General features: G+C 43.4%; 1 protein-coding gene across 11 annotated transcripts in view; it reads left to right on the top strand.

The window, feature by feature from the left end:
* PLEKHA7 (pleckstrin homology domain containing A7) overlaps positions 1-12,617 on the top strand; it is a 256,560-nt gene that overhangs the window by 185,086 nt on the left and 58,857 nt on the right. For all 11 annotated transcript variants that reach the window (XM_072619562.1, XM_072619558.1, XM_072619564.1 and 8 more), the window contains one exon: positions 4,911-5,086. In XM_072619562.1, the coding sequence (XP_072475663.1) occupies positions 4,911-5,086 (176 nt within the window). The remainder of the gene's footprint in view (positions 1-4,910; positions 5,087-12,617) is intronic.

The raw sequence follows: 12,617 nt of genomic DNA, 5'->3' as shown, positions 1-12,617 counted from the left end.
TGAACCTGGGGCCTCTGACTCAACATCTTATGCTCGATCCATTTTCATTGGTGCTTTCAGACTTCTTCTATTGGGTTGCTTAAAACTTGCCTCCATTCTTTTGTTTTCCTGTTAGTTTTCTCCTTGGCTACTGGAATCCTCTTCCTCTTCCCCCTCTCCTCTTTCTCCCCCTCTCTCTCTCCTTCTCTTTCTCTCCTTTCCTCTCCCCCCTCTCTTTTCCTTTCCCCTATCCCTGTTTGTTTATTCCTTTTCCATTTTCTTTCCCTAAGTCATGGGTGTCCCTGGAAGTTCTGTCTTGGGTCCTCATTTCTCCCTGTACCTTCTCCCTTGGCTTTCTCAGCAGCTCACCTATATTTGAATGTCATCTCTTTATAGATGACTGCCAAAACTTTATACTCCAACTCCACATCCCCAGCCACCTGTTGTTCTTTTCTGCCTCACTGGCCTATTGGGACCCCATGCTCCAGAGTCATCATCTTTCCCCCTAAAACTAATCCCTCCCCAGTATTCTCTCTGTCTAGGGCGCCACCGTGCTCCCAGTCACCCAGGTCCCGAGTTTGCATCTTCATGGACATCTTGGATGTGCTCTCCCTTGTCCCACATGTCCAAGTGGCTGCCAAGTCTTGGCAATTCTGTCTCCCCACCCCCCTGGCATCCATCTCCCTCTCTACTCACATATCTCCTGCCCTTGTGCAGACCTTCATCCCCTCTTGTCTGGACTATTGGAACAGCCTCCTGGGTGCCCCCCATGCCTGCCCCACTCCCTCCGCCCCCTCCCACCATCCATCATTTACGTAGCTGCTCGAATACTCTTTAAGGCATAGATCTGATCATTTTGCTCCTGTGCTCAAAGATCTTGAGTAATTCTCTGCTGCCTCTAAGATAAAAATATAGACTCCTCAGTGTGGCATTTAAGGCTCTCACAGTCTAGCATCCACCTACATTTCCAGTCTTATTTTATGTGATTTCCTTTCATACACTCTACATTCCTTTCTACCTCCTACCTGTACACACTCCCACAAGTTGTCCCCCATGCTTGAAATGAATCTTTCCTCATCTCTGACTCTCAACATCCTTACCTTCCTTTAAGACATCACCTCTGGCATCAACGTTTCTGGGAAGCCTTCCCTGATTGCCCCAGTCGTTAATGTTCTTTCCTTCCTAGTATTACATTATAATTATGTACATGTACACCCTGCCCCTTCTCCCCCAGCATAGATCATAACATAGGGCACATAACTGACTCTAAATAAATTGCTTTTTGACTTGAATCAGATTGGTTTGGGGAAGTTCTCTTACTGGAATGCACACTTATTATTAGCCAGAAAGCCTTCCTTTAATTCCCTCTGAGAGCAGATATCTAGTGACAGATTTCAACAATTCAATTCAGTTCAACCAGCCTTTTTTATAACACCCGAGCATCCCAAAGTAGCGCCCCAAGATTCTATATACCATATGCTAACACTTCATGAGAAGGTGTGAAAAATATATTCTAGGAAAGCCTTGTTTATGATTGTATTGTCCTTCTGTCCTCCTTTTTCACTCTCCCTTGTTCCCTCCCTTAGATTTGCTTAGAAAAACTCATCCAAGAGTATTCAAGAGAGTGCATCTTGTCACTCTGAGATTGGAGGTTTGTCCTCTGCAGTCTGAGGACATCAGTCCATCTTTCTTAATTATCAGCAAACATTTTATTAAGAACCTTTGTACTTCATTTGAACACTGAATTTGAATTTGAACACTGCGTACAAAATGCAAGTAAAAAAATGGTCCCCTATCCTCCTGAAGCTTGCTACCAGTCTGGAATTCTAGGGATTAGACGCAAACACAAATATAATGTTACATGCTAAGTGCCTTGGAGGTACAAAGCAAAGAACCACGTGATGCCTGAGATGGGACAAATCAGGGAAGGTTGCATGAAAGAGGTGACATTTGACCTGTGCTTTAGATGAGCAGTAGAAATCCAACAGGCACCAAGGGGAGGGAGCAAGAGAAAAGTGACCATACAAATATCCCATAGTAAACATTTAGAGACAGGTTAGGACGTTTCTGTTGCAAAACACATGTTCTGGGGATGGAGAGGGTGTGACTGGGGTCTTGATGGAGTCTAGCAAGCCCTGCGTGGTGTCTGGCTGTAGGATAAGTGGGTGTACTTCCTGTCCCAAAAGAGCTGATGTAGCTGCAAGTTGTCTTTGTACTCATGGTGTAGTGGGAAGAAAGTGAAGGAAGGAAGGAGGGAGGGAAGAAAGAAAGGAAGGAAAAGAGAGAGGGAGAAAAAGGGAAAAAATGAAGGAAAGAAAGGAGAGAAAGAGGCAGGGAGGAAAGAAAGGAGGGAGGGAGGAAAGGAGGAAGGGAGGGAACAAGCATTTATTTAGCCCCTACTATGTGCAAGGTACTCTGTTAAGTACTTTGCAAACATTGTGTCATTTCATCCTTACAATAACCCTGGGAGGTAGGTACTGTTAATATCCTCATTTTATAGTTGAGGAAACTGAAGTAATCAGAGGTTAAATGACTTGCCCAGGATCCTACCAACTAGTAAGTGTCTGAGGTCAGTTTGGAATTCGAGTCTTCCTGACTCCAAACCTAGTGCTTTAGTCACTGAATATTTATGCTGCCTGGGGTGTCCTTGTCAAGTTCTCATATCTATCAAATGGTGGCATTGGTTTATATTGGGGGCCCCTGGGACCTCCAAGGATTTGGGGATAGGGTTCAGGGGTTCTGTGGAATTGGATGGGAAAAAATTAGATCATCGTTTTTGCTAACCTCCCACTGAAACTGACCTTTCCTTCTGCTATGAATGTGGGTAACAAACATTATTCCATAGACTTTACCAGGCAACTGAAAGGGTCCATGACATAGAAAAGGCTAAGAATCCCTGCTCTCAGTGCTCTCCAAGGGCCTCTCTAGCTTGGACACCTCACAATTATGGGCAGCTCTGCCCTTTACTAGGTGGCTGACATTAGGGAGTCATTTTTAACCCCTCTGAGTTTGTTTCCTCCTCTGTAAAGTGGGAATGATAAGGCTTGGCTTCTTTATTTCATGGGGCTATTGTCAGGGGAAAGTTTGTAAACCTGTAGGAGCTATAGAGAGAAATGTAAATAGTTTAGTATTGTCATTGGGGGCCAGTCAATGAAACCTCTCCCTGAAGTCCGCCTTCGTCATGTATCATTGCTGTAGCTCCTTAAGGTCCATGGGAAGGACAAGGCAACAGAGGGCTTCATTGTCTCTCCACTGTTCCAGCCCTGGGGACGGCAGGGCAGCCATCCTCTCGTTAATACACAAGCTTACATTGACTGGCATTGCCGTCCTGGTTGAGCTATAGCACCTTGGATGCTCGGCGGGCTCTGTGGGCCAAGTGTACAAGATGTCCTGCACACTGAAGGATGCTCCGGGGCTCTTGGGGCACAGTGTACTCAGGTGTGGTTGCTTTCAGGACTCACTGACATCTCTGGCTGACTGCAGAGTGCCCAAGCTGGGCCTCAGCCCATCATTTTACTGGCCATTTAAGTCTCTGTTTCTTTCTTCAGGAAACATCAGCTACTAATTGAGAACCCAGAGTAACTTCAAGTAGATCATCTTGTTATCTTTGGGCTTGCTTTCTTTCTGTCTCCAGCTCCAGTGCCTAACACAGTGCTTGCCTTGGAGTGGGTGTTTAAATGCTTGCTGGTTCATTGATTGAATAAACCTGTTGTGCAAAGCTAGCAGCCCATCCCTTGAAAGTTTTATCATTCCCTTCCTTGGAAGCAGAAAAAGTGCTCTGCTTTTGGGAGTGGGAGAGGGTGGTTCTTAATCTTAAACAGCTAGACATTGCTAATGGTAAAATGGATTGAATGCTGTAGTTAGGAAGACCTGAGTTCAAATCTGTCCTTAGATACTCACTAGCTCTCAGCTGTAAATTGGAGATAGTAATAGCACCTACCTTGCAGGATTGTTGGGAGGATCACATGAATGAATAACTGTCTAAGTCCTTAACGTAGTGTCTGCACATAGTAAGTGCTGCATACATGTTAGCTGTTATTATTATTATTGAGATAATGTTTATTTAAATAGAATGCTTTACGAACCTTAAAGCATTTTCTAAATACTAGCCATCCTCTATGATGTCAGCCTCAAGCTGCCTGTTATTACAACACATTTCTGGACTCATTCCAGTGGGAGCCAAACAGGGAGCTCCACGCTCCAGCAGCTCCCAAGCATGTTTGCTTTCTAAGGGGAGAGTATGGGAAAAATCTGGTTCTCGTGTAAACTTCATCTGCAGGACCCTCCTCGAGTTGTCTGGGAAGAGTAAATAGAAAACAGACGTAAAAGTCTGTGAGACTCCTAGAGGAAAACAAACGTCTGTCTCACTGTGTTTTATATGCTGTGAGGAGCCTTTGGTATTTCAGGGCTATGGAAATACAGTAGTTGTTAGGGCTGATGTGCTCCTGAACTCGTGGGGATGGGCAGGCCTGGTATTAGACTCTCCAGGGCAGAGGAGCACATAGCATGAATGATGCTTTGTTGCTTTTTCCTTCCTTCCTTCCTTCCTTCCTTCCTTCCTTCCTTCCTTCCTTCCTTCCTTCCTTCCTTCCTCTCCTCTCTCTCTCTCTTTCTTTCCTCCCTCTCTTTTCTTCCTTCCTCCCTCCCTCCCTTCTTCTCTCCCTTCCTTCCTCCCTTGTTTCCTTTCTACCTTCCTTCCCATCTCTCTTCCTTCCCTTCTTTCATTTCTTCCTTCCTTCCTCTCTTTCTCTCTCTCTTTCTTTCTTTTTCTTTCCCCCCCTCTCTCCTCCTCTCTCTTTCTCCCTCTTCCTTCCTTCCTTTTTCTTTCTCTCCTCCTCTGTCTTTCTCCCTTCCTTCCTTCCTGCAGTAGGGTATGAGTTTCCCTGTGCTTTCTGCCCTCTAACACATACCTCCCTCCCCTGCATTTGCAGGCCGTCCACAATGGCATGCGAGCCCACATCTACAGCACTTCTGGCATTGACTTTTCGGCGGAGCACTCGGGGATGAGAACTTACTATTTCAGCGCTGACACTCAAGAAGACATGACCAGCTGGATCAGAGCCATGAACCAGGCTGCCCAGCTGAAGTCTCGAGCATCGTTGAAGCGGTCAGTGCTCCCAAGGGAACCCCTCTTGTGTCGAGCTTTATGTATCCACCTCTATGGGATGACTTTAAGGGCACCTGAACAATCCCCTTTCCTGAGACAGGTGCCTGAAATCTCATCATTCATTCATTCATGTTCAGCCTTACTCCTTCTTTCCCTTAGCTCCTTTTTATAATTAAAAATACTCCCAGCAGACAGTTGGTGGCACAGAAGGTAGAGTGACAGGCCTGGAATCAGGAAGACTTGAGTTCAAATGTGACCTCAAGTACTCACTAGCTCTTTGACCCTGGGCAAGTCACTTAACCTCTGGTTGCCTCAGTTTCCTCAACTGTAAAATGAGGATCGTAACAGTACCTCCCTCCCAGCGTTGGTGTGAGGATCAAATGAGATAATATTTGCACAAGTGCTTAGTGCAGTACACAGCACATAGTAGGTCTTATATAAATGCTTATTCCTTTCCCTTCTCCCTCCACTCTCCCCCATCCACTGTCCCAGACATTAATACACAAGTTTCTAAACTCTTAATGTGACTATCAAAAAAGATCTTTGAAGTTTACAAAGCACACTTACTGTCAGCATTTATCAAGAGCCTACTATGTGCTAGGACTGTGTGAAGTGCTAGGGATACAAAAAAAGACAAAAAACACAAAATAAACACAAACACAACAGCCCCCCAGTCACTGCTGACATAACCTATGATGTTCACCAGAGCCCTGTGAGGTAGGCGGAGCCAGATGTCTTATCTCCTGGCTGTTTTGCCTCAGTTTCCTCATCTGTGAAATGAAAATCATAACAATAACACCTGCCTCCTAGAGTTGTTGTGAGAATAAAATGGGATATTGTTTGTAAAGCGTTTCACAAACCTGAGTGCTAACTCTTTTGTAGATGAAGATAGCTTAGAGGGGAATGAGATGAGTTAGGCCCAGTACCTCTAGAGCACTGGTTGGCACAGTAGATTGAAGGGTAGACTGGGAGTCAAGAAGAACCGCATTTCCATTCTGCCTCAGACATTCACTAGCTCTGTGACCCTGCACACATCAATCTCAGCTTCGGTTTCCATATCACCTGCTGACTAAGATATAGTGGGAGTCTTTTGATGAACAGGCTGGATGGCATGACCTCCGAGGTCCCTTCCAACTCTCAGATCCTGTGATTCTGTCAAGGCAGGTGTATGGATCCGTTATTTGAGTCCCTTTATATAACACAGGTTCTGCTGCCTCCCTGGGCTGACCTTGTGGCCCAAATGAGACACAGGCTGGATTGTAAAATAGGGAGATTCAGAACTGGATCAGTGGCCAGCCCCAAAGAGGGGTCATTAGTAGAATGAAGTCATCTGTCGAATGGTGATGAAAATAATAGCTTCTTCTAAGTAGTTGTGAAGACCAAATGAAATAATATATGGAAGCCCTTTGCAAACCTTAGAGAGCTTTATGCGTATCAGTACTATATTAGCACATTGTCCTCTCCGTATCAGGAGCTAATCAATATTTTTTGTTGAATTGAAAGCCAGATCTTCTATCTTCAAGTTCGGTGATTTTCTTATTGCATCCTGCAACCTGCCAAATCAGTTTTCCCTATGTTAAGAGGGGTCAGGGCAACATGAATGTGCTAGGAGATGAGCCGAAGTGACTCGCAGCAGGGAGCTGAAACAACCTTGACAACTTCATCATTTTTCTGAGTGTCATCCCTGCTCGTGGCCCACTCCTTCCAGCAAGAACTACTCTTAACCCTGTCCTTCCTCAGGGCCTTGAGGAAACTGAGGCAGACAGAGGCTAAAGGACTGGCTTAGAATCACACAACCCCCATACCCTTGAATCTCAGTCTTTCTGGCTAGCTCTCTCTGGCCACTCATGATGCCTCTTAGCTCTAATATGATGAATTTAATAGGGATCAGTGTAAAATTTTACAGTTGCTATACAAGTATAGAAATGATATAGACATTATTTAATTTGTAAAAGGATTATGGCATTTTATAGACTGCCAGTGAGTCATCAGTATGACACTATGGCTAATAAAACTTATGTCATCTATGGCTACATTCATAGAAGGAGGAAATAATGGTCGTGGCCTCCTCTGTCTTGATCAGATGACCTCTGGAGTATTGTTTTCTGTTCTGAATGCCACATCTTAGGAAGGATGGTGGCCAGCTGAAGTTATTGCAAGGCCAATGACCAAGATGTTGGGAAGACTGTGCATTAAGGCCATCAGTTTGAAGCACTGTTTAGCCTGGAAAAGGAGACTTGAGGAAAACACATTCCCTGTCTTCAAGCATTTGGAGGGTTGTTAGATGGAAGAAAAACTGTTATTAGAGTCATTTTTTTCTTGGCCCCAGAAAGCAGCTACGTAGTGCCCTGGACTTGGAGTTAGGAAGGCCTGAGTTCCAATCGTGCTCTAACATTTACCAGCCCTGTGACCACCATGGACAAGTCACTTAATCACTTTCAGGTTCATTTTCCTTATCTGCAAAATGGAACTAGTAACATAATAGCACCTGCTCCCAAGGTGATTGTGAAGATCAAATGGGATGGCATATGTAAGGTATTTTGCAAATCTTAAAGTGCTATATGAGAAAATAAAAAAGAAAGGAAACACACATTTGTCATATGCATGCTGTGCGTCAGGCACATTTATATAGCTCTATAAATGCTTGATATTATTATTATGGGGTAGTGGGTGGATTTTTCAGAGAGGCTGATTTCAGGATTTAAAGAAAAACTTCCTAAAAATTATTGCTGTCCCAAAGTAAAACGGACCCTTTGGGGAGTCATTGGGATTGTCTTCATTACATTAATTAAACACCTACTATATTTTAGGACCCTGTGCTTGGCAGGGCTTTGGGGTAGGGGGCAGATGAAGGTAAGGAGAGGGTGAAACTACAAATATAAATTAGATGTAGTCCTTGCCCTAATGGAATTTACCCCTTAATAAAGGATTCAAATCCTTCCTCATATACTTCTAAACTGTGACCTTTTTCAAATCATAACCTCTCTGGGCCTCAGTTTCCTCATCAGTAAAATGAGAAGATTGAATTTCTTGTTCTCCATGACCCCTTCAAGTTCTAAATCTATGATCCGTTTACAAGCCAGGAGCTGAGTGACGTTTACCGGAGTATAGAACCCCAGCAGGGTGGCTGGTTTAGTGCAGAAATTAATGAGTATAAAATATTAGCAACCTCCTCCGAGAAGGGCCCTGACTCCAACTTCCCAGTGCATTTAGTTTGTGTTTCTCTCGCTTCCAGATGCCTGGAAAGCTTAAATAACAGGAATTGTATTTATTTTTGCCTGGCCCCATCTGCTTCTGCTCAGTTTTGACAAAAGAGTTAGGTGACAACTAAACAAATGGGGATGTGGAATTTATTTTTTAAAAAGCCAACTCTAGGTTTGGGACAGGATGCAGCCTTTCCCCCTCCCCCTCCGAGGTCCAGGCTTTGAGAGATGAGAGGAATAGAAACCCTGAGGCCCTGGGAGAGCTTAAGGTGCTTAAGGGGAGGACTTATCAGACAAAGCCTGAATGGGGCTCAGTGGAGTTTGGGTCCTTCCACCTATCATTTAGGATTTCATTATGCATGTCTGATGAACAGGGTAACTCAGTAAGGTGGAAGGGTCATGTTTGCCCAGAACACCCTCTTCCAAATGTGATAGGTAGATAATGGCAATTTGCTGCCCACAAAGAAACCTACCTAGCCTTATGTACAATAGGATGCCTTCCAGGGCGCCAACGAGTGTTATTAACTTGGTGCCTAGTGCTGTGCTGGGCACTCTGGGGAGGAGAGGAGTCCTACTAAATTTAGAGTCAAAAGACATGGGTTTAAGACCCATCTCCACAATTTACTAGCTGTATGAACATGGGCAAGCCCCTCTGGGTCTCAGTTTCCTCTTCTATAAAAGGAAGGGGCTGGACTCAATGGCGCCTTACAGTGGCCTTTCAACTCCAAATACTTATTTCAGTGTTTCTTGTCCTCATTGAGCTGACATTCTAGTTGGGAAGACAAGACCCAGCATCTTTCCACAAAGCTTGATTCTTGACTGAGGCTCTTGTTTGTGAGCTCCGTGCTATAGACGAAAGCAATGGAAAGAAAAGTATAAATCAAAGATCTTGACCTCTGAGTGCTTACAGGAGATGAAGCCATGAGGTCAGTTACATAGAGAATTCCCAATGAGAAAACTCCCTTTATTTTATTTTGTCTTATGCAACACCAAATAAAATGAGCATTTTCACATATATGGTTTCATTGATCCCATTGTCTTAAAAAACTTAAAAACTTGAACTTAAAAAACAGCAAATAAAATGAGCATTTCTATATGCATAGCAGAAGAGGACAGAATTATACATGAAATGGCAAGTCTTTATTGAGCAGAACTTGATTTTATTTTTAAATATATAATAAATTCAGGAAACTCTGAATTTTTACCAATGGAGACAGATCGTCCATTTAACCAACATGTATTTATTAAGCACTTACTGTGTGCTTGGTTGGCATTGACCCCTGAGATTAAAAGTACAAAGAATGAAACAGTCCCCCCTCACAAGGGCTTCCTGTCTTAAGAGAGTAGACAACAAGTACATTTATAAGTGTATGAAAAATAAATAGAAAGAGAATGGATGTGATAAATGTGAAGTAGTTAAATATAAAATAGTTTGAGAGGGAGGGCTTTAAAATTGGGTGGGATCAGAAAAAGCTTCTTGGACAAGACTGTGCCCTGAGGGAAGAAATGGATTCTGTGAGGCTGAAGGGAAGAGGGAGTACATTTCAGGTATGGGGGATGACCAGTGCAGAGGTGAGGAGGGAGGCCATGGAGCATCCAGTGGGAGGAACAGAGAAGGCCAGTTTGTGGATTAGGGTAAGATCCCTTGTGACCATCCCTATGTATGACTGAGTGAGTGAAGGAGCAGGTGATGGGATTTAAGGAGATTGTGGAGGTTTTAAGGAGTTTGAGAAAATATCAGCATTGAAGCTGGAGTCCTTTGATAAAAGATTAGGGAAGACAGGAAATCAGTGTGCCCGTTGAAAATTCCACAAGAAATGAGGGAGAATGACCTGAAGGCTCATATGTAACAGACACTATTGTTTGGATTAAGTGGAACATTTTTATACTTTGAATTCTGAGGGGGAGTGAGGAAAGGGAGCAAGCATTTATTAAGCACCTGCTGTATATGCCAGACATTGTGCTAAGTGTTGCTGAGGGCTAGTGGCAAAAGGAGAGTTTAAAAGGAGCAGTAATAGCATTCTGACCACTGCTCCTACAGGACCAGAGTAGGTGTTTGAGGGTGGAAGGTGATAAAGGTGTAGCAGTGGAGGAAAGGAATGCCAGGGATGTGTCATCAGGGGCAAGTGGGGCCATGGTAAGGACTAGTAGATAGAAGAAGGAATGGGAAAAAAAAGATCCAAATAAGTCTTTCTTGTGGAATCAGAATTCCAGAGGGTGTAGTGAAAGCATCAGAGATGGATATGGGTGGACTAGGGTTGAGGAAGGTGGGGATGAGATAGTAAGTCAATCATAAGGGACCAGTGATTAATTAATACAGGAATAGAGAGAGATACAGATAGTAGGAAGTTATTAGCTATTGAGATGATAATGGGTGGCAGATGAAAAATAATGCTCCCAATTTCCAAAAAGTGTTGCTGCTGGGATATAGGGCCTAAGTCATTGTTGCCTGCTAGTCCTTTAAGGGGGTAATGCTGTAGCTGGAATCCCCACCCAAGAGGGTCTGGAGCTGGGTCTAGGTCAGCTCCAGCCCATTGCTGCTCCTCTGGGGGGGGTGGATGAGTAGATAGGTGGTGCTGCTACCACTAGGTCCTGGCAGAATGTGCTTGGCCAGGCCTGGGTCTTGGGGTCACCCTAGCTTGTTGCTGGTGGGTGCTGCTATTCCTACTGGGTGGTCAGGAGAGGGAATCAACAACTGTTTTGTTTAGGGGCACTAAATGGTTAACTGACTAGGCTAGGGCCCCCTGGCTACTGAATAGTCAGAGGTCAAATTTGATCTAGGTCTTCCTCAGTCAGTCAGTTCCTATTTATTAAGCCACAAGCACTGTACTAATTTCTGTCATTGCTTACACCAGACTAAGACTTGTTATAGAACAAGAAAGCAAGGCAGAATGTGAGCACATAATGAAAGGCTGAGCATTAAGACTAATCAGAAGAGTTCTGAGTCCTAGAATCTCAGAGCTGGACAAGACCTCAGAGGCAGTCTAGTATAATCCATCCCTGAACAAGAATGCCCTCTGTGCCTGACAGGTGGCCATTACTCCTTGGCTTGGAGACTTCCAGTATCTCAAGGTATCTTTTTTCTCCCACATCTGGAGAGTCCCAAGCTCATCCTGAGGCAGCCCATTCAATGTTTTTGTTTCTGTTGAGTCCTTCTCTTCATGACCCCATTTTGGGATTTTCTTGGTACAGTTACATTTCTTTTTTTTTTAAGTTGGTTTTTCTTTGTTCTCAATGTATTTATTTATTTTATTTTGTTTGTTTGTTTATTTATTTATTTTTAGTTTTCAACATTCATTTCCACAAGATTTTAAGTTTCATATTTTCTCCCCATCTCTCCCCTCCCCCCACCCCAAAACACTGTGCATTCTGATTACCCCTTCCCCCAATCTACCCTCCCTTCTATCACACCCCTCCCTTCCCTTATCCCCATTTTCTCTCTTTTCTTGTAGGGTAAGATAGATTTCTATACCCCATTACCTATATTTCTTATTTCCCAGTTACATGCAAAAACAATTCTCAACATTTGTTCCTAAAACTTTGAATTCTAACTTCTCTCCCTTCCTCCCTCCCTACCCATCCCTACTTAGAAGGCAAGTAATATAGGCTATATATGTGTAGTTTTGTTAAAGACTTCCATAATAGTCTTTCTGTGAAAGACTAACTATATTTCCCTCCATCCTATCCTACCCTCCAATTCTATTCTCTCTTTTAACCTTATCCCTCCCCAAAAGTGTTTACTTCTAATTAACCCCCTCTTCTCATTTGCCCTCCTTTCTATCATCCCCCTATACCCCACTTATCCCCTTCTCCCCTACTTTCCTGTAGTGTAAGATAGATTCTCACACCAAATTGAGTGTGCATGTTATTCCCTCCTTAAGCCAGATGTGATGAGAGCAAGTTCACTTTTTCCCCTATCACCTCCCCTTTTTCCCCTCCATTGAAAAAGCTTTTTCTTGCCTTTTTTATGAGAGATAATTTGCCCCATTCCATTTCTCCCTTTCTCCTCCCTTATATATTCTTCTGTCACCCCTTAATTTTATTTTTTTTACATATCATTCCTTCCTATTCAACTCACCCTGTGCTCTCTGTCTCTCTCTATATACACACACACACGCACACACACACATATACATATATACATACATATATATGCACATATATACATATATATGCACATATACATATATACACATTCACACACACACATATATACGCACACACATATGTGTGTGTATGATCCCTCCAACTACCCAAATACTGAGAAAAGTTTCAAGAGTTACAAATATTATCTTTCTGTGTAGGAATATAAACAGTTCAACTTTAGT

Source organism: Notamacropus eugenii, chromosome 6 (assembly GCF_028372415.1).
Source record: "Notamacropus eugenii isolate mMacEug1 chromosome 6, mMacEug1.pri_v2, whole genome shotgun sequence".
Classification (NCBI taxonomy): domain Eukaryota; kingdom Metazoa; phylum Chordata; class Mammalia; order Diprotodontia; family Macropodidae; genus Notamacropus; species Notamacropus eugenii.
Note: the sequence above shows the minus strand (reverse complement) of the source record. Positions and strands in the feature narration are given on the sequence as shown.